Source organism: Carassius carassius, chromosome 17 (genome assembly GCF_963082965.1).
Source record: "Carassius carassius chromosome 17, fCarCar2.1, whole genome shotgun sequence".
NCBI classification, from domain to species: domain Eukaryota; kingdom Metazoa; phylum Chordata; class Actinopteri; order Cypriniformes; family Cyprinidae; genus Carassius; species Carassius carassius.
In genome coordinates, this window is record NC_081771.1 from 17,770,724 (window position 1) to 17,797,555 (window position 26,832).

Sequence of the window (26,832 nt, forward strand, 5' to 3'; positions counted from 1 at the left end):
GTAAAACTGCTTATAGGACCACTAAGCAGATTTTAATGAAAAAGAAAAATGCAATATAAACCAGACATGGCTAAAATAAAACCATAATAAACTTTCTTTGTATAAATGAGAAAACATTTGCCTTTCATTGTCCAATGAAAATGAATAAAAAATGCCAAATTTTTTAAAATAACTTTCAGTAATTCAGAAGCTGTTCTTATCAGCTCTGAGCACTGAGGGAAGCGCTATTGATTTTTTTGGAAACAGCGGGTTGTGGTGGATTAAGAGAGGTTCAAGGAGCTGCCCGCTTTTCATAGTTTCACACAGTAAGTAATGCTCAAAAATGCTTCTTTCAACAGAGACTGATCATTTACCCCATACATAGAAGAAAAATCTATATTCATCTGATTGCGTCACTGGAAAGTCTGAAGCAGTGACAAACACTTCTTTCTGTTTGAGACATACTGGCTCTCTTTGTTATCTTCTAACATTGATCTAAGACACAAAGGATGCAGAGCACTTGAATGATGTACTGAATGAGCCTTCAGTTTATGAAAGCATGGTCCAATGAACTTGACAGATTCACTGAACACTGTTTAACTGCAAGTTACTTTTGAGAATCATAGCTTATATATGCACCTTTATATGGAACTTTATATGTTTTTTTTTTTCTAAAATACATCACAGTCTGGACATACAGGTGCAGCAATCTGCTTCAATATGTACCTCCAATATGCATCATATACTGTAGTTTGTGCAGTATATACTATATGGCTACAGGAAAGTGACAGTCATACTGTACATACAGTACATGATATGGCTCTACTCCTGCTGTGTGAAAGACGGTAAGAGGAGTTATTTTAAGCAGAAGCCAAATCCAGATGATTTGATTGCTGTCAATTTCCTCCATGCCTCTATACATGCTGTGTGTTGGCAACACTTGGCACAGATACAAAATACAGGTGGTCTTCTATACATCTATACATAATTCCCATGGACCCTCTGCAATTACAAGTGCAAATATGAGTCAGATGCCTAAAATATTTGGTTGAGTTCTCCAGAATTGTTTTTTATAATTACAGTTCTCAGTTGGGTATGTTACAAGGTTTTATTTAGCAAGAGTATTTCATTCTTTATATATTATGAATGTTGTTTTGTTTTCTCTCGAAGCTCTCACTTTGATTTTCAGTTTGAATTTAACTGCAGTAATCATACAGACCTACTTTTGTTTCAGATATTCTGTATGCAGGCTACTTGCAGGGCATGCGGTTTTGAGAGTGTATTTATAAAATCTAGGGGGGAAATATAGATCAATCAATCAATTAATCAATCAATCAATCAATTAATCAAGCAAGCAATCAATCAATCAGGTGTATAACACAAGACATGTTATTTGAAGTGTCAAGCAGAAAATCCCTAGGAACCACTAATAAACAGAAGAAATAATGCATCTGATAAAGTACTTTTTAAATTGTATAATCTTTGTTTTATAATTTGTGAAATATACAAAATGTATTAATTGTCAATGAGTTTTACAGGAATGTATGCCCCAAAAGCTTGAAATAACTCTGTAAAAAAAATAAAAATCCTGCCAGCTGTGGTTGCCAGAATAATTCTGTAAAAAAAAAAATATATATATTTCAATTGTAATGTGTCCCACTGGGAATTCTGGGAATATCAATTTACAGTTTTCACTGTAAATTATAATTTGATTTGAATAGGTTTTGCCTTTGTATGGTGGAAAAAGGTATCTGGAAGTTTTTTCCCCCCTTTTTTTACATTAAGACTTTTTTACATTAAGCCAGATACTTTGGCCCAGTATTTAGCTCATGGATAGTAATAAGGCAAGGTGTACTTGTGGTAATCCTAAGGAGATCCAGTAACGTAAACTCATTAATATTCCAGTCAAGAGCCAAGTCTTTCACTGAGCCGAGCAAAGAGGAGAGACTCGGCTCGTGTCAATCTCCGACCCTATAGATGGCGCTTAAAGCGCCGTGCCGTCCCACTCGCTTCATTTGAGTCCGCGGAGGAATACAATCCCAATGTTGAGTGACGCAGGAGAGCAGTGGATGGTCAGAGCTGAGATGATGTGCAACAACTAAGCCCCAAGAGCCAGTTGTCCCCGGTTTTAACAGAATACCATGTTATGCAGACAGATGAGCGTCTGAAGTGCCCTTGCTTGCACTGATGTATTCAGTCACTACATCCGTAACTTTATTGTGTTCTCTGCGCATAATCGAGATCATCTGTCCGGAGTCGATATTACTGCTCCAGTAACGGATTTATCCGAGCTTCTCATTCACGTTTTACGGCATGACATGTAGATAATAATCCGATACTTTGATGGGGCTCCTGAGGATCATGATGCCACCCAAGTTCCAGCTGCTGGCTGTTATGGCGTTTGGAGTGGCGATGATGTTTATTGAGAACCAGATTCAGAAGCTGGAAGAGTCTCGGGCTAAGCTGGGTAAGACTGCGGTTCTGTCTCACACATCAGATAGCTGCCTATCTACCTTACAAATCCTTGTTGGACCTCATGCACGTTCGATTCTTAACAGAATCGATTGGAACGCGTCTATGGACAGAATGCTGTGGGCAGCTCATAGGGTTTGAGACAGTCTGCTGCTGCTGCTGCTGTTGTCTTCTTTACAACACAACACAACACAAGACATTAGGAATGAGAGTGCTATAAAACATCCGAATTTGCATTAAACTTATTTGAAGTAATAGTTAACACACAAATTAAAATTAGATTCTGTAGTCTTGATTGACTCGTCATATGGCTCTTCTGCAAAATAAAACAAAGGAGAAATTGTGAAGAATGCTGTTGTGGTGCATTTTCACTGAATAGCAAGTGAAGATGTCAAACCTCAAATGGATGCTGAATCACCAATGAAAGGGCTATAAAAGAAGTAGTCCTCCTCATGCACTATTCTTCATGTAATCTCAAGCCATATGATAGGTTTGTGTGGGACAGACTGATATTTTATTTGTAATCTTCACCTCTATAATAGAGTCAAACCATAATAGTGTGCAGCAGTACCCAATGTCCTTGGTTCTTTAGAAATTTGTTAAACAGTTATATATACCATAAACCATTCCAAATAGCTGCTAGGTGAGTCACAATATTAAAAAAAACATTTATTTAATAATAATAATAATATAAGTGTATTTGAGAGTGTAAAGCTATGTATAGATGTATAGACAACATATTTTGTTTAGTTTTAAAATTAATTTTGTGCATTTGGCTACCCTGCTGTCTGGTTGATTAGGAACATCGGTCTCAGTGATTTATTTGTTCACCAGTTGGACAACGGTACTGGAGCAATGGTGAATGGCTAGATTTTCAGTAAATCATGATTTCAATTTTGTTTTGACTCCAGGAGACTTGGAATATAGCCTAGTGCAAGGTTCCTCAAATCTGGACATCGAGATCCACTTCCCTGCACAGTTTAGATCTAGCCCTTATCAAACACACCTGAGTATGCTAATCAATGCCAATCAATGTCTTTGGGATCATTAGAAAATCACAGGCAGGTGACTTTGATCAGGGTTGGAGCTAAACTCTGCAGTGCATTGGACCTCCAGGGCAAGATTTGAGGAATGGGGGCCTAGTGCATGAGTCTTGAGGGGAACTTTTATAATTTTGAATGCATTCTGTTGAGGCTTGACATCTTGAGAAAAGTTTTCATTGTTATTGATCAGAAAAGACGTTCTTCAAAATGCATAATGCAGTGGGGAAAATTAATGGCATACTTTTTATTTTTGTGTGAACTGTCTCTTCATTTAGGCTATAACAAAAAACTGTAGCAAATTTATTTTATTGGCAGAGATACACTAATGAATTAAGAGATACAGTAACTCAGCACTCAGCAGGGTATTTATTAATTACATTTGATCAAACTCTTACACTGATCCGATTTTACTCACCAGTCTGCTTTTGTTTATAATCAGCTTTACATATTTTTACTCGCCATAATGCTTAGTGTGTAAGGCAGGTAAGAGATTATTAAACAAATAACAGACTTTAGCTGAAGTAAAATCTATAAATGATGATTGGTGCTCCATTTCGTCTTTCCTGTCTTGAGTTTATGAATGTTATAGCATACTAAAGATTGCCTCTAGTTGGTCCAGATTCCAAAGTTGGTTTTTGAAGAGCTCAATATGGAGTCGACATGATTTGCATCATGGACATGCAGTCGGAGTTCCATCAACCTTATTCTTTAACTTTGTAAAGCAAATTTGTGTTTGGTTCGCATCTGAGATGACCCATATTTGCCATTCTTTTGGTGTGGCTTTTGACTTCTAGAAAATACAGTAGAAGGCAAGTGAAACCATGCTTTGTAGCTTAAAATGTACAGAAGAAATTGTGTACCAAGTTCTACCAACTACAGTAGAGGCAAACTAAAATATATAATCGAAATATAGGACCATCAAGATGCCATCTTTAGGAAGCTATACCATTCGTTCAGTGGTCCTAAATGCGTGAGTTATACCACTATTTCTATTTCACTGTGCAACTGTTTCTTGCATGGATTGTTTTAATATCCAAAACCTTCTGTTTTTGTTCTAAATAGTGTAAAAATAATTGATTTACTGTATAAGCCACACACCTGCAGCTGATGTTCCTAGTGAACTGGATGGTGTGTTTTCACACACATCCTCCAGTGACCCATGACATGTTTTCTGCAGTCCAAGTGCATCCACACATTCGTGCAGCAGAACAGCTGAAATGAGTCCATTAATTTAGTCTGAAACTAAAAAGATGGATGGAAGTCGAGTTACAGGTCTGTGGAAATGATTGAATACTTAATTTGGACTTTTCTTAAAGTGGGGAGAAAAACCACAGCTGCTGCCTGTAACCTCCAAATGCAGTTCATAAGTCTAAATATCTTCAGCTGTTGATGAATTTAATGTTATTGTTCATGAAAGGAAATTTTTTACAAGTTAAATTGTTAATCTGCTCCTGGGTTATGCTGTATATTTTTCCAGAATTATATATATATATATATATATATATATATATATATAGTAAGTATATAAGTATTTAAGTAAAAAATAAATATATTATTGTCTGCAATTAATCCCATTATGAACAAAACTAATAATACTTTCAAAAGTAGTGTATTGTGCACAATTTTTTTTTCATTTAAAAGTAGGCTTACTGCTAAATGAACAAAAGTGTAATACCATTTGGTTTGCAAGCACTTTAAACAAATAAGATGCTTTTTACAGTAATGTTTGTTTTACATAGTAGCAGTTAAAGTGCCCCATTATATCATTTTAAGGTTGCTAATATTATTTTATCAGTCTCTTAAAACAGGTTTACATGCATGCAAGTTAAAAAAACACCAAATTTTCACTAACACCAATTTCACCTAATTTCTAAATGATTCATAAACAACTCCTGTGAAGCAGTTCAAAGAATCAGTCTCTCTAAACCCCTCCTTTCCGTAAGCCCTCACTGCTGTGATTGGTCAGACGACGCAGTCCTTTGTGATTAGTCCAGAGCCGTAGAGATTGGCTCTGGATTGGTCTAACGCATACAGCGCGTGTCAGAGATGAAACGCCCATTGCCATGATGGAATGACAGCCCTGGAGACTTGTCAATACATAGAAAAGATAGTAGTGATTGTACCTCATAGTATCGATTGTGTGTCTGATAATGAATCGGTTGAAATGGCTGATTGACAAGAGACCGATTCACAATCACGACTTGAGCAGGACGTTTCAGTGGTAAATGTCAAGTGTTAACAGGTTTCTGGTAATTAAAAGAAGTGATAAAACAAATTTACTCTCACATCATAGGATACAGCGTCTTCTCAACGTGATGTTAATCACATGGAAATTTTACTGTGTTTGTGGGTGGGCAAGTTGGTGACATAGAACATGTGCAGACATTATGCAAATGTGTTACTTTGTGACGTAGAGCCATAACAGAACAAGATTCAAATTTCTGACGACTCGTTTAGGCGAGCCGACTCTTTTTGATAGGCAATTATTTTATTTACCATCAGATTCACAAATTTGCAGATATTTTATCCTCACATACAGCTACATGACACACTGCATGAAAGGTAAAAGTCAAAAAGGCATAATAGGTGCACTTTAAATATTTATTGTAGCCTAAACCTCAACTTATAACATTAATGTAAATAAATTAAATATAAAACAAGCTATTTGTTACTGCCAGGACATTAACATTTTTATAGAAAAGTTGTTATAGTTATAGAAAAACAAGTTATGCTCAGAGTCCAGAGCCTCGATCATAACATTATAACAGGCACCTTCCTATCAGAGACCTGCCTGATCGCGGGACCCATCGCAGCAGAGTGTGGCGTGGGACAGCATTTGATGGGCGAGTAGAGACTCGTGTGTGCGGGATGCATGAGAATAATTAGGGTTTGCTCACACTAGGGATGGGAATCTATGGGTATTCGATTCAATTAGAGGCCCACGATTCGATTGTTTCACAATTAAATTCAAGTACAATTATCATTATCAACTCAATATCACGATGGGTCACATTCTCAGTTTTAAATATTATGGCACATGGCTACATTTTCATATAAATTTAATATCAAATTTATTTTGTGCAAAATTTACTTTTTTATTTTATTATTATTATATAAACAGCAGGCTATTTTTTTTAAACAATTACTTATTTAAAATAAGTGTTCTTTAAGTGTCAAAGTTTACATACACAATAGTTTTCTTTTTTATCAGCATTATTGTCGTTTGATTATTACTGATGAGATCATAGAAGGTGGCAGCTTAAACAGGCTGCATTCACACCAATGCACAGATCTATTTCGATATCAGATGTTTTGTCCTGCTCTGAAAACATTACTGTGTGTATATCAATTTCATATGAAAGTATTCAAAAATGCAAGTGCATTTAACCACAGCCGCAAGTGAACTTCAAGACAACAAACACAAAGCACACATGAAAGTCCGTCAATGCTTTAGTTTCGTGCATCTAATAGTACTGCATTACAAATGGCATAAATTAAAGCATATCTTAACATGGCGGGTGGAAGCACAGACTGTCAAGCAATGTGCACATGTCTCACAGCTCAAATTCTGTGCAATAAAGCTTGCCGCGTCTCTAGAATCGTTCAAAAATGTTCAGAATTGTTGAAGAGAGAATTGCGATGCATCAGAAAATATTTTTTTTTCTCTCACACTCACATTAGCGAATCTTAACACTCAAAGCCTGGTTCATTTGACTAGTGTGATCACTCTGTTTAGCATTCCCTGGTTTGGTTGGAAGAGGTGGGCCAGAGCGTGGATCAGTTATAAATAGATCTTAAATGTGCTGCGTGAATATTTCAGAGCGGCAAAAGCGATAGATCTCTAAAGCAATATATTGTGAGAGGGACATATGTTACTGTGTCCCATACGACTCAAAATAATAAACCACAAAGTTAACAAAACAATTCATTCCAGTGTGTTGAGCATGGTTGTGTTGTTGCTTCTCTGCTGTCTTCACTAGCTATCGGAAACTTTCTATTTCCAACTTATAGAGCCATGATTACGAGCTCGTTGCATTCTTTTCTGTTAAAAATAACAATGGACCGTGGTTTGTGAATGTTGATGCTTAGCCTAAATAATTTGATCGGGAGCATCCCCTCCTGTTACCCATGATTTGTCTGTAGGCCTATGTGTAATCACAGCCAGTCAGCAACAGACTTTTCATAATAATAAAAACGCGTTAACGTGTGATAAACTCCAAATAAACAGTACACGAATATATTGGCCTAATGGTATCCCATCAAAGCAGATAGCATGACAAGCATTTACATATAGTGGCACCTTTAAAATAAATGAATAAACATGCCACTCTCCATTACCAGTGCAAATGATGCTGTCATATTTAGCATTGAGTCCAGTTTTTGCATTATGGATGAGAAAATATTAATCATAAGACCATGAAGTGGAGAGTTAATTAAATTGAAAGCAACACTGCCGTTCTAACCATGTGATGGACGTTTGTTGAGGCTGAGGATGCCAGGGCTGACAGAGGAGTGAAATCTGATTTGCCCTGTGCAGGCATTGAATTTATAGACTCTGCACTATGCTTATTAGGTTGTCTCACATGACATGGTTCATTAGAAGATGGAAAACCCTTAGCTTTGCCTCCCACTTCACTAAGTTACAAGCATCACTGTCAAGCCATACATCTGGTGTTCAGCCACTGCCAACAGGCCTCTGATTGTTTTTTTTTCTTATGCCATAGATTATACAACATCAGTTTATTCTCATTCCACTACCAGCTGTGCAGCTCACAAAGAGAAATAAGCAGAAGCCTGCATCTAGTGTGACAAGAATAGCTCCGCTTTCAAGAGCCCACATTGCCTGTCGTAAAATTCTCCTAATGTTGTCCTATTGGTAAAGAGATGAAAGAGCCGAAAGACTGAATATCTGAAATCAATTTGATGCCACTGATATATCTGTTGGTGGTTTTGACAAAAATATTAAGCAGCACAACTGTTTTCAACATTGATAATAGTAATAAATGCTTACTGAGCACTAAATCAGCATATTAGAATGATTTTTGAAGGATCACGTCACACTGACTTGAATAAATTTAATTTGAAAATGTCAAAATAGAAAAGTTATTTTACAAAATGCTGTCCATTTGGTCAAGCCTTGCTTGTATATAATTTTGATTATCAAATTGATAAACCTTGGTAAGCATACTGTAACAGACTTCCATTTAAAAGTATAACAAAAAAAACTTACTGACTGCATATTTTTGAAAGGTAATGTTAATTGGACGAGAGCCCAACCTTTAAAATGGTTATGTTAGAAAAAAAATATTATGTTAATAAATGTTTTACTGCTTAATTTACAGCTTTAGCGTTTCTCAGCTACCACTAAAGGTCAAGTGTGCTATTTAAAATATTAAAAAATATTCCACTATTATTGAATTTGTAGTGCAAGATAATGTGTTGTATTTTCTGGTTGCTTTCAAAACACAAAACAACATACTAGACAAGATATGCATTATTATGAGCTGATTTGCTTTGAAGGCATACCGTAATTTCTCAAATAAAAACCGGTAGTCAAATAAACGCTGGGCCTCTGATAGTGGCCGGGGCCGTGGTCAACATGGACAAATAAAGGCCGGTCTTAAGTAAAGGCCGGGGGGAAGTTTGTGTGGATAATCAGCAGAGCCAGATAACGAACGTACACGCCCACTGCCAGAGCGTTTCTCGTTCTCGAGTCAAGAATCGGTTTCATCGATTTTCGGATCGCCAGTACACTGAACCGAGAAGCGTTTCTGTCGGACGTGTCCGATTCGAGAACCGAGGAGCTGATGATACTGTGCATGCATGATTCAGCGTGAAGCAGACTGACACAGAGCACGTCTGAACTGAACTGATTCTTTTGGTGATTGATTCTGAACTGATTCTGTGCTAATGTTATGATCTATTACTATTTTTTTTTACAGAAACCCTCAATGAACAAAAGTATCTTAAGCATCACCACCAGTCTTACGTTCAGATAAATGACAAATATGCATTCATTAAAAATTCATTTTTACATAAAGGCATTGTGCTAGAAATATTAATATTATTTTGTAAAATGTATGTGATACTGCTACTACTGTTAATTAAAAATTAATCACACAATATTTCTTCCATGTTTTAATTTTAATAGCAAATCCCCTTTATTTACCAAAAAATAAAATGTGTTTAAATTTCATAAATTAAAAGACAAATTAAATTTGGGTGAAACTTGTTTACTGTTTTTCATAATTATATAACTTGTAGAAGAACTTTAAACACAATTGTAAATACGTATAAAGAATGGCATTGGTTTTATTTTTAGGGATAAAAAGTATTTTTTTATTAGCATATTTTTGTGTTTTGCTTTGGTACCGAAATTGGTACCGAGAACCGTGATTTTTTTTTACTGGTATTGGTACCAAATACTGAAATTTTGGTACCGTGACAACACTAATTAGGTCACCCAAAAATTAAAATCACCCCAGGATTGCTAACCCTCAAGCAATCCGAGGTGTACAGTATATAACTTTCTTCTTTCAGACAAATACAATTGGAGTTGTATTAAAAAATGTCCTGGCTCTTCCAAGCTTTATAATGGCAGTTAATGGCTCTTAAGATTTTTAAGTCCAATAAAGTACATCCTTCCATCATAAAAAGTGCTCCACATGGCTTCTGGTGGTTAATATGTGTGTTTATGTAAAAAGGCCTTCTGAAGTGAACTGTTGAATGATGTAAAAAAAAAAAAAAAAAACCTTTAAAACTTTATAAACGTTCACAAGAGATTGCCGTTCCAGCGGATGATGTATGATGGCTTAAGGGGAAGGTGAATAATTTTGGGGTGAACTATCCCTTTAATAAATGCAGAGTTATGATGGGTAATTTCAGAATGAGTTCTTTTTCCTTACTTTTGCAGTTACGTTGGTGATGGTGGTGCAGAATATGCTCACTTGACCTTTTAAGAATATTTTCTTTATTCCTTTTATCAAGCCACTTTAATTATACAGTGTTGTATTGCTGATAGAAAGTCCTTTTCACTTATCACAAGTTCACAACTGGCATTTTATCAAAAGGTCTCTTTCTGCAGTGATAGTTGTTAACTTTAACAGACACAAAGATTGGATGTCCTTGTTAGCAGGTGATTCATTCCCATGTCAGCTACTGGACTCTCTTTCAGGACTCAGGTGGGCAAACTTGCTGTCCATGTGCTCAGGGGTGAGTGGCTGATAGCAGAGTTTTTCTAAATTGGAGACCTTGCTCTGACGACTTTTAAATGGAGTGATTTATTCTGTTTGTCATCACGACAGCACCTCTCAGCTGTTTTCCTGGTATTCATGTCATGCTCTGAGAATTGAAAATGGCCCTTGTATTGTCTGACTGATGCGGAACAAGTCTAAGTGATGACAGTGCAATTTTCTTTTTTTTCTGTCATGTGTATAGACTCTTGCAATGCCTTTGTCTTTGGATTGAAGAGGTGTGATTCTGTGATGTTATTGGAAATGATCCATTAGTTGCAATTGCTTCTTAAAGGTTCAATTATGTAGGCTTTTATTATGCTATTGTCTGTGAAAACTTTGCTTTTTCCCATAGCCCATCCCACATTAATTTTGATCTTGGTGTAAATATACCATTTGTTGGCTATTCTTTTTGTAAAAGGGCCTTTAGGTACTTGAAAGTTATATTTCTCTTTACGCACTGCCCAGTTACCCACCATGGCAGAATCTCTACACAACAATTTGGATGTAAGGTTTGTGTGTGTTCTTGCACAGGAAATCTGTAATATACAGCTTTTCACATATTGCTTACAGGCATCTTCCAAGAAATATAATACATACAGAGGTCGACTCCATTTCCTAGAGATTATCCTGCAACCCGCTGGCACTCCATTGTAGGGCTGGGTGATATACAAAAAAAAAAAGATATCTCGATATTGTCAAATTTTTTACGATATTCGATATATATCTCGATATGTTTGCATTTAAATAATAAAAAACAAAACATGATTTTATTTTGCCCATTAAAAAAAAAAACATTTAGATTAAACAGCTAATTTAAGCAGTTAAAAAATCTAGACCAAGAGATCACTTACTGCTTTTTATTAATGAATACATGTAGGCCTATATGTAACTGAAGCAGTGCAAATTAAGTAACAGTTACAGAAAGTGCATTCTGTCAACTTTTTAGTGCATGCAATTCACAATTTAAACTATGCAACTGGGATAAGTATTTTATTTTAATTTTTTAACAAGTTTTTAAGCTAAGAACACAAGTCTGTCAACTGTCTGTGGTTTTAAGAGAAGCTCTGTGGCATGAAACTGTTCCTACTGACACTAAAAACCCTCTTAGAGCTAGTTGCTGAAGCACATAGCTATTTCTTATATATAAATATATATAAATGAATACCAAAGACTTTTGCATTCTCTCTGTCTATATTATGCAAACTGGTAAACATATCAGTGAAATTCCCCAATAGTAATTCCAAATGGCCATAGCCTGTTTCTCTATTCAACCATCAGCGGTCGAGTAAGTGCATTTATTTTGCGATCACAAATGCAAACAATACAGTTGAGATCTCATGACAGAACACAGACCGGCTGAACGACGCTTTCATTAGATCGCTCAATTCCAGCTTGTTAGTGTTTTCAGATTATCGTCAGCGGCTCTTCCGCAATGAGGAGTGAGCACGTGCGCATGGTTGCCAGATTGCTTAAAATAAGCAAACACCGGGCAGAAAATGTATCCTTTTAACAGTGGAGCTCTGATTCGGAGATTTAAACTCTTGTTATCTGGCAACCGCTATCATTACAGCTCTCGTATTAGAGGGGCGTAGAGCAGTCAGCAGTTACAGGTTCCTTTTTTGGACATTCGGCGCGTTCTTTTGGGAAAGTATGCTTGAATTTGAAATATTCGATATTCCCGATATATTCAAATTGTACATCGTCGTCAAAATTATTCCGATAGTATCGCTAATATTCGATATATCGCCCAGCCCTACTCCATTGTCATGGGAACTGCTAAATTGGTCGAGATCCTGCCAGTGAGAGAGTGTATATCTCTTTGTCACATTAGTTTCTAAATGTATTTCTCTGTTGGGATGCAGTTTGTCTTTACAGTCACCATACTGGTAATCGACCCCCTTTACCCAAACACAAAAAAGGTGAAGTGCTGCTTTAATTAAAAGAGTGGATTTGACATGACCCTAATGTATCTTATTTGAATTAGGGACATCTCAAAAATAATGTTGCTATTTAGCCATGTAATTGCAAAGAAAGAGGATCATTACAAACCTGTTTAAAAATGATAACACTCACTTCCTAAATTTCAGAGAATGGCAGAGTCTACAGGAAGAGAAAGAGAGAGAGAAAAAAAACTTTGAAAGCTCATCAAAATCCATCCAAATTAGTTATTTTCTGATAGTTTGTGTACACTAGTATATAAATTGTAATTTTCATCTTTATAGTTATTTTCTTTTTGTGTTCGGGCCTTAATAATGTATACTCTGAAGATATTATGTAGAAACTGGGCAGTATGGCAAGTTTGCAACTGCAAGTAAGACCGCAACAACCCCCCACCCCTCCCTGCCCCCTTTTTTAATGCATCTCTGGATCTAGAACTAGTTACACTGAAAATGTGTTTATGATGGAATAACATTTTGGAGTTTATAGACATAGACTGAACAAGTTTTAGTTTATTGATTCTGCCTTTTGTTATGACCTACTTTCCTTGGCACATTTCTCTCTTATAAGTTTAGTTTTTCTGTCTTTTAGAGCTGTATGTTTTGGCCAGTGCCATTATTATTTTGATGTTATGGCTGATATGACAAATATGATGGACATTGGTGGACAGTTAATAAGTATTTTTGTATTTCTTTACTTTGTTACTATTTTTAATTAATTATTATAATTTTAATATTTATAATATTTATATATTTATATTTTATTATATATTTATATATAATTAATATTTATAAAATATTAATTATAATATTTTTTAAGCAATATATATATATATAATGACAATGACAATCTGGCACTTCTGAATCAGCTACTGTAAGTATGTTTTGTTATTAGTTTATGTATTTGCTATTGAATGTTCAAATGAGGAGATTTGCACGTTGTGTGTGTGTGTGTGTGTGTGAGTGAGAGATAGAGAGAGAGACAGGGTCACATAGTGGAGTCAGCAGTCTTAACCGTCCTGGCTTGTATACTGCAAACACATACGAGTTTCATCACTGTGTCTGTCACACCACTCTGTTCCCCTTTTGGGCTTGAACTGATGGTAAAACTAACTTTACATTTATTTTGAAAGAGGAAGCTCACGATTATGAAAAGGGGCATTACATTTCCAACAATGCTTGCGGTGTTCGGCCAATCACAATGCACTGTGACCCAGTGCGTTGTGATTGGCCGAACAATGCGAGCATTGTGTTGGCCAATCAGAGCAGACTGCGCTTGTCGGAAGGAGGTACTTTGTAGAAAATGACGCGTTTGAGAGAGACGGGGCTAGAGGACCTACAATAATGTACAGTATTTGAAAAATAGTGTGTATTTTGAACATTAAAGCATGTCAACATATTCTGTTACCACAAATACACAAAATAATGATCTTTAAAAAGCATCATATGACCCCTTTAAAATAATGCAAATTAATTCCTATTTTATTCGGAATTTAATTAGACACAGTAGTATATAATTTTTATATTAGCCATTTATTGGGCATCTACCACAACATAATTATGGACTTGTCAGTATTATATTGGTGCATCCTTTGTTTTTGGCAATTAGTAGAAATTAAACAAGATTCTTGAGAACAACTTTGTTCCATTTAGTTCCTGTTGTTTGAACTTTATTGCACTGCTGTCTTGTAATGTGGTATCAATTTTATATTTACCCACTGCTAAACCTCATGTGAAAAACTGAATGCGGATGGCTAATTTGCATTGGGTTTTTCTTGAACAGCTTCTATAAGAACCAGTGTCTTTTTGTAGAATCAAAGTTTTGGTTGTTTAGACTTTCAGCGGAGGGACAGAAGTCTCTCTGGTTTAATTAAAAAAATATCTTCATTTGTGTTTCAAAGATGAATGAAGGTCTTATGGGTTTGGATCAATATTAAGACGGAGTAATTGGATTTTTGGGGGAACTAACCCTTTCAGTGTCCTCTGTTTATAGAACAGTGGTTGCAGGCATACATTAAAAGGCCTTCAGTCTCCTCTGAGGACTTGGAAGAGTAGATCTCATAGAATGAATATTCAGTTTAGCAATTTTTGTCATGGATAGAACATGTAGAATAAAAGGTCACTTTTAATTTTCCTATTTCGTGGTTTGCCAATATGTGGCTGCCACAGGCCCCCACCTCTTTCTGAATAGAAATCCCTTTTGAAAGAAATGGGTTGTAGCCACTCAGAGACCAAATCTGAAAGCAGGAAACCCATAGAGCCCAGTGTGGGAACAGCTGAATAGATTTTCCAACTCACTTCCCTCACCGCTCCTCCCCTTTATCCAAAGAGGGGAATGCCTCTTGTTCTGTAGTGGATTCCATGCTCAACCCGCGGGTCTCCTTGGCAAAGCTGTGTTTACTGAGGCTAGAGAGCTAAAAAGGGAATGGATAATTGACAGCTGCCTCTCATTTTACTGTGAACTCCAGTCTGTTGTTCCACAGAGACTTCCCCTCAGCCTTATCATCAAAACTGCAGCTTTGAGGAAACACTTGTCTGGGCCATTCCAAGGGAACATACCTTTTTTTTTTTTTGGGAATTGGTATCATGCTTCCAGTGTTCTTGATTTTTTATATTTGAGCACAACAGTGAGATTTCTTTTCTTTTTCTTGTTTCTTTTTAAAAACAGATTTTTTACATTATGAAACTTGGGGTAAAACCAAAAGATGTGTTGAGTTCTTTAATAATGCATCAAATTGCAAAGTTGCTTGGCAACTGTAAACTACGTACAGTCACCATGTGTTTTCACTAGGTTCTTCAGAACTTAATGGCTCTCATTATATTCAACTGAGCTCTCTACACTGGAAGTGCACATCTCTGACATTTTGCAGAGTACACTACAGATTTCTTCTTGCCTGTCAAATTTTGCAGTATTGTGGTTTCTACAGGTTGGCCCATGTCTGCTATTTTATGTAAATGGTTCTACAACTACGGTGCAAAATATTATTAGTGAAACAAATATATTTGTGCTTAAGTGCCATTGTGAGGATAATATGAATCTCTACTGACATTTTATAATCTGTATAGATGCAGTTGTGTGGTTAAATTGGATCCATATTGAAAAATGCCTTTGATAAATGTAATAATATCCAAATGATCATATGTAACTCAAACACAAAAGTCCATAAGCTGCTTTTATTTAAGCTTTCAGTAATGTTCTGTGATTCATTTTGCCAAGCTCCAACTGATTGCACTGATCAGACATATGATAAATTAGAAAAGTGTGACAACGCGAAAGAAGATGCATAATCATAATGCATAATAATTGTTTGATGCATAATCAGGTGTACAATGCATTTTCTGCTGGTTGATATTCCAAGACATGCTTTTAGCCCGTCAGCTCTTGCATAAAATGGTTGTTTGGTCGACGTCCAAACAAGTTCTTCTGTGTCATGTTCTACTAGTTCTACAGCATCCATCTTCCCTGTAACTCATTGTGCTTTCACACAGGACGGGTTTGCAGTCCGCTACTGATCCGCGTCTGTCCACAAACACAACATTTGTTCATTGTTTTGATTTCATATCATGTAAAAAAAAAATATATATATATATATATATATTATATTATATTATATTATATTATATTATATTATATTATATTATATTATATTATATTATATTTTTATATATAACTATATTTTTTTCAGCATTGTGAGTCTCTATCACAGAACAGTAACAATCTTTCGTAATTATAGACATTAGTTTAAGCTCAATAAATATAAACAACACATTATTCATACATTTTACTTCTAGGTTTGTATAATAAGCTGCTCACGCAAGCGGCAAAACATTTAAACACAATAATTACTTAATTACCTACTTTTCTTGTTAAAATATTTAAAATTAAAACACCACAGACAGAAACAGTCTCGTGCCTTTTGCATTTAAATCTTTATCACAAGCAATCCCACGGGTCTTAATTAACTTTGTTTTTCTGCCTCCATAAAAGTGAATATATATATATATATATATTGTTTTCCTTGTTTATGTAAAAGTGCACTTTTTCTTGTTTTAAACCTAGCCAAAAACCCATGTGTTGCGTGTGAAACCGCTTTTTATACATTTATTGTCAAATGACTGCTTTTCCGTGTAAATCCATGTTAATTTTTCCAGCGAACAATGCGCTTTCACTTTAATACATCGGAATGGCGGTTTATTAAAAATGAACATCGTAATGAAAATATACACCAGTTTTTGGTATGAACCGGTATACTGCCCAGCACTATGTATGGTGTAAGGTTGTGGGTTTGAGTCTCGGGCCGGCAATACCACGACTGAGGTGCCCTTGAGTTAGGGATGCACCGGTTGATCGGTCATAAATTGGAACCGGACGGTTTTTGGTCTTTTTTCATCCGATTTTTCCGGAAGTGCTCCCGCGTGCAGACTACATTGTAATCATTCGCTATGTCATTTGTGTGGAAGCATTTCGAAATCTGTGCGCAGGACACGGGCAGCCGTTCAGCACTGGAAGTGCAGAGCTACATGTCTGAGGCACAGATAGCAGGAAGCGAACAGCCGTTGTTGTACTGGTGCACAAATAAGAGTCCCTTTCCTGTACCTGTCCACACCCTGCACACGCGTAAACCATGAATAGATGTTCAACTCAACTTCTCGCGTGTTGGATGAGAAATGAAACGGACTAAACGGTGACAAAACTGAAATGTTTTTTTTTTTGTAAATTAGAACTTGCATACACGTTTGAAAAGACAGAAGTACACGCCAGTTCTGCATAGGATGATTATTTTTATTTTACCTTAAACTTACATCGACTTAATTTGATTTAAAAATCATATGCTGTAGCACACTGAAATAAAGTGTTTCATTCATCCAATTAAAACATTTTAGGGTAATGATTCACATCTATATTTTTTTACTTGAGACAATTGTTGTTTATTTTTCATTGGCTCAAGTAAAAAAATATAGATGTGAATCATTACCCTAATTTATTTTTATTTTTTTTAATTGGATGAATGAAAGACTTTGCATCTTTGTTTTATTCGCACCAACATTATTTGATTTTAACATTTTGGAATAATGTATTTATATAGCATACTTTAAGTCTCACTGGTAAAGACCTTTTTTTTTAAATTTAAAACCAAATTAAAAAACTAAAACTAATACTGACTGAATGCACTTAGGGTGCTTTCACACTAGCACTTTTGGTGCGCACCCGGGTTCAATTGACGTCAGAGTTCAGTTCGTTTGGATGATGTGAATGTTGTCTTTCATACTCTGATGCGCACCCGCGAACCGTACCCGAGTCCGCTTAAATAGGGTGGTCTGGGGTACGCTTCGTGTGAACTCTGGTACGGTTCGCTGCTTATGTGAACGCAATCGTACCAAATCGCGGAAGTGAACCGCTTTTAATGACAAATTATTTGATGAAAATGTGTGTTTGTGTGTGTGTTTCACTCACTTTCCTGATGAGTGTGACTGACGCGCTGCAAGCAGAGAGCTGTACATTTCATTTATGTTCGCCTTCAACGTTCTTTAGAGCATTTTCAGTACATTCGTAAGACAGACGCAAGCGCCATTATGTACCGAAGCTTTATGAACAAAATGAACAGTTCAAAAACGTAATACACAAAAGTGCAGAGAGTAATGTTGTGCATTTGCCGCCTTCTCCTGCGCTGTCATTACCAAGCAACGGGGTAAACAGCTGCTGGCTTGATGACGCAAGCGTTCCGCAGTTCGGACTCCAATATTACAGTCCAGCAGGGGCAGGGAGAGGGGGGAGCAACCAAAATCTGGTTCGGACCAGGCAAGTGAACCAAGTGTGAAAGCACCCTTAGTTTTTAATTTTAAGTCAATCTACTGCTGTGTTTCCTCTCTCAATCAGTAGAAAATGTGGTTAATACACGGTCATGCATGAAAAACCTAATATACAGTGAAACCGGTATAAAAAAAAAAATTCTACTAAAAACTTATATTTTAGTCGACTTAAACAAGACTAAACTAAAACCATTCAGATGACTAAAATATGACTAAAACTTAATGACATGACTATGACTCAAACTAAATTGAAATTTGCTGTCAATATTAACACTGCTGACTCAATACTTAAGTTAGGTGCTTGTTTTGCTTTGCATTTATTCAGACTTTGAAAAAACTTGAGTGCAAATGCAAAAATAGGGTCTGAAAAAAGAATAAATGTATGAAAATATGTATTGTTAATTTTTTCTTAATGACTTGAATGGAATATATTTACTCCCTTTGTATGCCTCTGTTTAATTATCTCTCCCTCTGTTTTTCAATTAATCTTTCCCTTTGAAGTCTTGCTTTTAGATTAATCAAGTGACAGATAATCCAGCCTCCCTTAGATTTAGAATCATAGAGCACTGCTTCACAACACCAGGGGTTTCACTTGCAACCTAAAGATTGTTTCTTTCATTCTTGCACTACGTATGTTTTCCTGCTGCACACAATTTCATTAATGCAACCTTTTAAAGGTTTTCATAGCTGCAATCCACTTATCAGTGGCTCCCATAAGGAAATTCTAAATCTCTTTCAGGGCTAAAATTAATTATCCTTCATATCGCTAAATGAGAATAGCTGAATTAATAGCAGCAGTGCTGACCCAAGAATAGAGCTCGTCTGAGATCACTCATTTCCATTCTCATCTCTCAGTCTTCCTGGTGCCCCATACCAGAGGCTTTTCTAATCTGGGAGTATGTTCTTGCAAACATCCACTTCTCCATTACGTCTGCAGCCTCACACGCTCCACTGATCACACTTCTGTTGTCGGAGGAGAGCAAGTGGACCATACACACTGGTAGTAATGGACAATTGGAGGTTTTTAGTAGCTACTGAACCTCTCAGTTGGGTTTGCATCTGGATTGTGGTTTTTAGGCCCAACATGGGCTGAATAGGAAAATTTACAGTTTGTATTTTAAACATGTTTTAAATTATATTATGTAAGTTGATTGATTGCTAAATTTTGTAGAGTAAATGAACAATTTAATGTGAATAATTTGACAGAAAAGTTCCTTTAGAGAAGAACTTAACCAAAGTGAAATCTTGAAGCTTTTCAGTCCACTTATTTTTATGCCAATATTGTTTAAATGCTTGATGAAAAGACCAAGATGCAGTTTTATAAATCCTACATATACATATACTGTGTAAATATTTGTATAATTATTTATTGCTTTTTTTGTGCTAAATTTATGAAGAACATCAAAGAATGATGTGACCTGAATAATTTACTCCGATGATTGATTGTTACCTTCCAGAACTCTCAGATGCTTTGCTCTGGGACAGAATGCATCTGCTGCCGATCAAAGCAAAAATGAAGTTCATCAGAGCATTTTGTTTGCATGCTTTAAACCACAAGTAATTTATTATATTTATATAAGAGCCACAGTTGCTTTGCCAGTGGCAACACCTTCCATTTCCATTTTGTGCTAGTTTTCCAGGAAGTCATGATTTTGTTGTTTTGAACAAACAGGGCTTTTTTGCCAATTGCTTTTGAGACAGTCTGATCTTTTTTTGTGTGTAAATTAAACTTAAATGGGCGCACAGCTTGTTAAGTGATGGATGAATTTGCTGTTTTAAGGGCTGTTCAGTCCACAGCAAATATATTTTTATTATAAAAACAATGTATTAACAAACTTTGCAGTTGCACAGAATAGTTTTTTGAAAACACATTCATATAAAACCATTTTTTTATAGATGAAGCATTCTGAAATTTGTTTTTGGTTTGCTTATTCCTAAAACTCTCCTTGATTTACAAAACAGTATCTAGTCACTCAGAATCTCTGAACAAACATATAAACCTCTGACCCTAGACGTGATTAAAAATAAATCTTCTGCTTGCTCCTGACACTAGGGTCTTTCTGAAATCAGTTTGAAAGCTTTTTAAACTATTTTTAATTCTATTCTGACATCATCTCCATTGTCCTGTGAAGAAAACTGGCCAACCGATTAGCTCCGATCAGAGTTGCTGCTATTATATGAAATGAGAATGGGTGACACTCACACATTAAATCATTTTTTGCTAAGCACCATTGTACAGTGGAGATCAAAATTGGAGAACAATTTAGTCCTGTTTGCAGTTATAGTGAGTAGAAGGGCAGTTTTGTAAGCATATTTCATAAATTAATTATATTCTCAAAAAACAGTATGTATATGTATGTTTTTTTGAAAACGGTCTCCAAAGTGGCTAAATTTGAAGATGCCATTTCCACATTGTATTGTGGACTCTGAAAACTTCACGTTTCATAATTTTCAAATCATTTTGAAGATGAAGCATGTGACACATTGTACCAATAGATATCTACTGTATGTTTATACTGTCCGTTATGTGCTGTTCACTTTCAAACTTGCTACAGATGTGTTACTTTGTACACTCTTCATATGACAGTCCTGCAAAGATTTCAGAAAATGTATGTTTGTGGCAAAACATGAGGATAGTTGTAGGGCTGTGTATTGCCAAGAATCTGGCGATACGATACGTATCACGGTACAGGGGTTGCAATACAAAATATTGCGATACACTGCGATACTGTAAGTTAGGCGATATATTGGGATATTTCTTATTTTAGGAATAGTATATATTGTAAGGAAAGCTGTCAGTAAGAACACACCACCATATGCAAACCTTAGCAAAAATAAATAAAAATTAACCAGAACACAGTGGGATCTGTATTTGTAATTATCAGTCCCTATAACATGTTATCAAACCACTTTTTGTGCAATATGAGTAAAGGGGATAAATTAAAGTTCTTGCAGGATCCTTTAATAAAATAAAACGATATAAAAACAATAAAAGCATAATCTAAAAAAACAAGCCTTGTGCATTATAAAGAATATAATACACAGAGGTGGGTAGAGTACCCAAAAACTGTACTCAAGTAAAAGTAAAAGTACTTCTAGAAATATTTACTCAAGTAAAAGTAAAAGTACTAGTCTTGAATAGTTACTTGAGTAAGAGTAAAAGAGAATCGGATAAAAAATCTACTCAAGTAGTTAGTTACCAGTTACTTTGGGTCATATATACTGAGCCTATTCTTATTTAGATATATATATATATATATATATATAGATAAAATATATGTAATGTATGTGTGTATAAATGTATATATTTCATCAGCCTTAACTCCAATTTATGTAATTTATTATAAAACCCTGTCTGTTTACTAAAGTAACAGATATAGGTGTCATGCCACAACATATTTTTAATACGACTGACTTTATATTAAATGTGAATTTAACATTGAAAGTTAATGTGATATAAATATTGCTACTAATCTTTCATTGTTCAGAAAGAGAGCAAATAACATTTACATTATTAAAGATCATTTTCACTGACAGTCTAGATTTCAATCACTCTCAGAAACTCCCATTAAATCACTGAAACTGTTAATACTGTGAAATCAATATCTTATTTACAGATTCGTACACACATCTGCACTTTGTTGTTTCTGACGAGAGAATTCGAGGTATTCAGTCAGTGAGCGAGTGAAGGAAGCACCGGCATTTTAGCGATGACTCATCTGAACGCCTCTGATTGGCCAATGCTTTAATCAGCTCAAAAGATTCATGTGTGATTGGTTATAATGCGCAGCGCTGTAAAAACACATCTATCTCTGGCTCAGCGCCAGCAAGCAATCACAGATCTGAATTTAGCAGCTGATGACATGTATTAAAATTAATAAAATCTTAATCGGCTATTTTTTGTCTTTTGGAAGCTGCATTCAACTTGACTCCCCTCTGTTATAAGCCACACACGTACAACAAACTAATGTCACAGTGGTATCGTGTACTGTAATCGAATGTAGCCCAAGTTATTACCTGTTAAACAGTAGACAGCACACGCAGTGTTCATCTAATAAGGATCTCCATCGCAAGCAAATAATAGCCTTTGCAGATTTGCTTTCATTTCAGTGCAGTTCCATAGCCACGTTTTCAACGCTGCTGATGTTCTTAAACGTTACAACTCTGAGTGAACCACTTCAGACGCTCAGCGCGTGCGGCAGGGAACTGAACGACTCATTCAAACTGATTCATGAACCAATTCACTCGTTTGCCAATTGGTTTGATCAAGCCTTTGAACAGAATTGACTCAAAAGAATGAATCATTCACGAATGGGCATCGCTCATTGCCCAGAGAAAAGTAGACGGCGCGTATGGAATAAACTGAAGCATTTATAACATTTATTGCATTAAGATAAAGTAACGAGAGGATCGTCGCCCACAGTAACAAAGTAAAAGTACAGATTTTTCCCCAAAAATTTACTCAAGTAAGAGTATAAAGTACCCATCTTTAAATATACTCCGAAAAGTATTAGTTACCCCAAAAAATTACTCGAGTAAATGTAACGAAGTAAATGTAACTCGTTACTACCCACCTCTGATAATACAGTTGGTTTGATACCTTTCTCTCAAACGGTGTCAGTTTAATTAATTTAAGTGGGCACAGTATATAAAACAGTTGAAAAATATGGATTCAATAATGTATATAAAAACAATAAAGGCATAATCTGAAATACTATGCCTTGTGCAATACTGAATAATATTCTATACTGTACATTTTACAGTTGGTTTGATACCTTTTAGATCAAACGGTGTTGTCGTTTAATGGATTTATATTATTGCATACATTAAAAGTTGTAAAATTATTATAAAACACATAAAACAGTAATTCAAAAAACGGAACTTTCTGGAATAATAGGGCTGTTTTTCTGAACATTTTAGTATTGGTTTTATATAATGTCACGTAGTTAAATTGTTTAATTTAAATGGTTCATTGTTAACTCCCCCCTAGAAATTAAGCCTTGTGCAACGTAAAGGGCATAGATTTATGACCGAGTTAGTTTGGGCTCAAAACATAATGAATATCAAACTAACTTTTTCCACCGTCGAAAACCATGACGCAAGCACCTAAAATGAGAGAAACTGCAGCCTCTGTTCCGCCGCTTGCCGCGACTATAGACCACATAAAAACCATAGACAGTAAAAGAAATGGACACAGCGACCCCATTGGATTCAACGGAGACAAGTGAAGTCAATTAGAAGCACACACTTCTCAGACTCAAACTGAGCTTGATGACTTAAATGTCACGTGAGCAACCTGTCTGACAATTGTAAGTTTTCTAATCGCTGTACCAAGAGAAATCTGAATCACCCACCGAATCTTGCAGACGTTGTTGAATAATTTTGTCCCGTTGCTCTTATGGACTCCCTCTGGGCTTCTCCCTTGACTTCATGCCTCCACGTCCCCCTGATAGCCTCATAGACAGTAAAAGATTGCCTGCGAGCTTCTCCTCCTGTCCATACGGTAATTTCGACAGATAGTCGATATTTTTACAAAAACTGCTTCTACGGGGCCACAATGTAAGATACAAGGTAATGGGGCCTTTTATACATTTTCGTGTTTCTTTAGAAATAATAAATGGACAAATGGAATCTTTAAACGCCTCAGATATAAAGTTATTTGCTGTCAAAGTGACGCAAAAAATAAATGGGAGTCAATGGAATGATGACAGCAGGTGGGGGTCCGCTAGCCAATGGCGGCGCCCAGGGATGCTTCAATAAAATATGAACCCTGCCCCCCTGATAAAAACAGGCCGCGACCCCTGTGAAGAGGCCTGCGCGGGGCTCAGCCATAGGCGGGAGGGGGTTGCCCTGCATGAGCCTCTTCACACGGGTTGCGGCAAGTGGCGGAACCGAGGCGGCGACAGCTAAACAGTCCCGCGGTGGACGCTACCACAACAGCCTAAATGACGCACTTCAGCTTTGTACACTGAAACATGAACTGGGACAAACCATAGACAGTAAAAGAAATGGACACAGCGCGACCCCATTGGATTCAACGGAGAATAATGAAGTCAATTAGAAGCATGCACTTCCTAGGGGTCAGGCGTACTGCGCAGACTCAAACTGAGCTTGAAGATGTAGATGTCACGTCAGCAACCTGTAAGTCTTCTAATCGCTGTGCCAAAAGAAATCTGAATCCCCCACCGAATCTTGCAGAGAAGGCGATCGTGAACAGGAGCAAATTTTGGTAAGTATTCTGATTAAATATCTCCCTTGACTTTATGCCTCCACGTCCCCCCGATTGCCTCATAGACATAAAAGATTGTCTGCGAGCTTCTCCTCCTGTCCATACCGTAATTTCTCTACTGTGCGACAGAGAGTCACTGGTTATGACGCAATCGTTAGCCTATTTTTTACAAAAACTGCTTCTACGGGGCCATAACGTAAGAAACAAGGTAATGGAGCCTTTTATACATTTTCGTGTTTCTTTAGAAATAATTAATGGACAAATGGAGTCTTTAAATGCCTCAGATGTAAAGTTATTCGCTGTCAAAGTGACGCCAAAATGAATGGGGGTCAATGGAATGCTAACAGCAGGTGGGGGTCCCTTTCTTACACCCCTAGGCAGTTGTGCTTTAGATCAGACATAGTAAAGCAAACATTTTCTAAATTTTCTGATGTGTCAGCGTGGATGAGAAATTTTGGAAAACGTGTGGATTGAGAGCATTTTTAAAACATAAACACTGTTTTCAAATGTATCCGGATTAATGTAGACATATAGCCTAAGGTGACTGAAACCCTACGACATGTAGCAATCCAGATGAACACTAGAGGGATGACCCCTTCAAAAATAAAGGTTTTTTGTTTAAATGCCTTGGATATTTTGTCAAACATGTTAGCAGAACAGTGGTATAACTATAGCTAATATTCCTTCAAATTTTGAGTGATGACGATTAACAGTTTCAGAAAAAAAAAAAACCTGTATAGATTGTTCTCTAATTTTGATTTCCTCTGTATAACCAAAAGAAGAATCTAGAATAGGCTAATTTTTTCATGATTAAACATAATGAATGCAAATATCTGAGCAGGAAAAAAAACAGTTTGACTTCCTTTCTTCTAAGTGACAAAAAGGTTTCAGAAAAAGAAATTCTTTGTGTACCAGATAACTGAAGTATGTCTGCTTGTCTAAAAGTGACACCTTCTTTTTCAATTAGTCTCTCTAACTTGTCTTTGGAAGCATGTGAAAGTCTCATTAAATTTTTGTGCAGAAATATTGTTGTTGATATGCACAAGTCTTAAATGATACACAAGTCTCTCTTTTTTAATGATGATAGGACTGTTCATTTTGCTTACCTAACATTGGTCATTTATATGGTTATTTGCACTATATCATGTACAAGCAGCAGTAAACAATTCGAGTCTCTGCAAAAAGAAGCCACTTCTGTGATTTGTTAGTGGTGTTCAATTCTGACTTCTTGCTTCTTAAACACTGCTAGGACTTGACTATAAAGCTCAGCCATTTTAACAAACATATCATATTTGCAATCCCACAGAAAAGCCGATATGACAGCCACTGTGTAACAACTGTCTGTTGTGAGAGGCGGCCTTGCATGCTGTGAAGGTATTGATCTGGCGGTGAGAGAGATGATCTCAAAGATAAAGACTGAACCGAGATCCTATAGATAACACAAACTCTTTCCCAGAGCCAGTCTGTGAAGAACTTCTCACTTTGGCTTGTGCAGCTTGCTGTAACTTCTATTGGCAGTGAGGAGAGGGTGACAGTTGTTGTGCTGAATCATTAAAGCAAAAGGATTGTCATAAATTATTCATCAGACTCTCACACCTGAATGCCGCCTTGGAACAGAAAGTATGGCCACTCCATCTTCAATCTTCTCAAGTGTTTGTGTAATCCAAGTAAAACTATTGATGGCTTTTTGACAGTATTTTTACTATCAATAGTAACTGTGAAAGGTTCATATTCTGAAGGATTGCATTAGGGAAACCTGATGATGAGTCTTGTGACTTTGATGTGACTTTCGTCTCCTCCAGCTTATGTGGACGGCTTCAGCTCTACCTGCTGAGATCAAAGTGAGAGCCCCATGCTCTTCATCTTTAAACTCTGCCATATGAATAACACTTGGATCCACATTTTCACTTTTCTGCTTAATATCGAGGTCACACATGGATCAAGGTGACACTTGTCGATCAGGATTGACTGCTGGACCACTCATTATTAAAATACAACAATTGATTAGAAGTAATGATAAAAACAAACACACGTACAGTAGTTCAAATGCATGAATTTGAATCATAATTCTGTTGTATATGTAAGAATGTATTTTTATCCAGCTAGTCACAACTGCTGTTTCTGTG

General features: G+C 36.2%; 1 protein-coding gene across 1 annotated transcript in view; it reads left to right on the forward strand.

Moving 5' to 3' along the window:
• Window positions 1-2,012: 2,012 nt before the first annotated feature.
• The window catches only part of LOC132161255 (heparan sulfate 2-O-sulfotransferase 1), an 82,526-nt gene continuing 57,706 nt past the window's right edge, over window positions 2,013-26,832 (forward strand). The window contains exon 1 of the mRNA XM_059571192.1: window positions 2,013-2,446. Coding sequence (XP_059427175.1) covers window positions 2,323-2,446 — 124 coding nt within the window. The 5' untranslated portion in view covers window positions 2,013-2,322. The remainder of the gene's footprint in view (window positions 2,447-26,832) is intronic.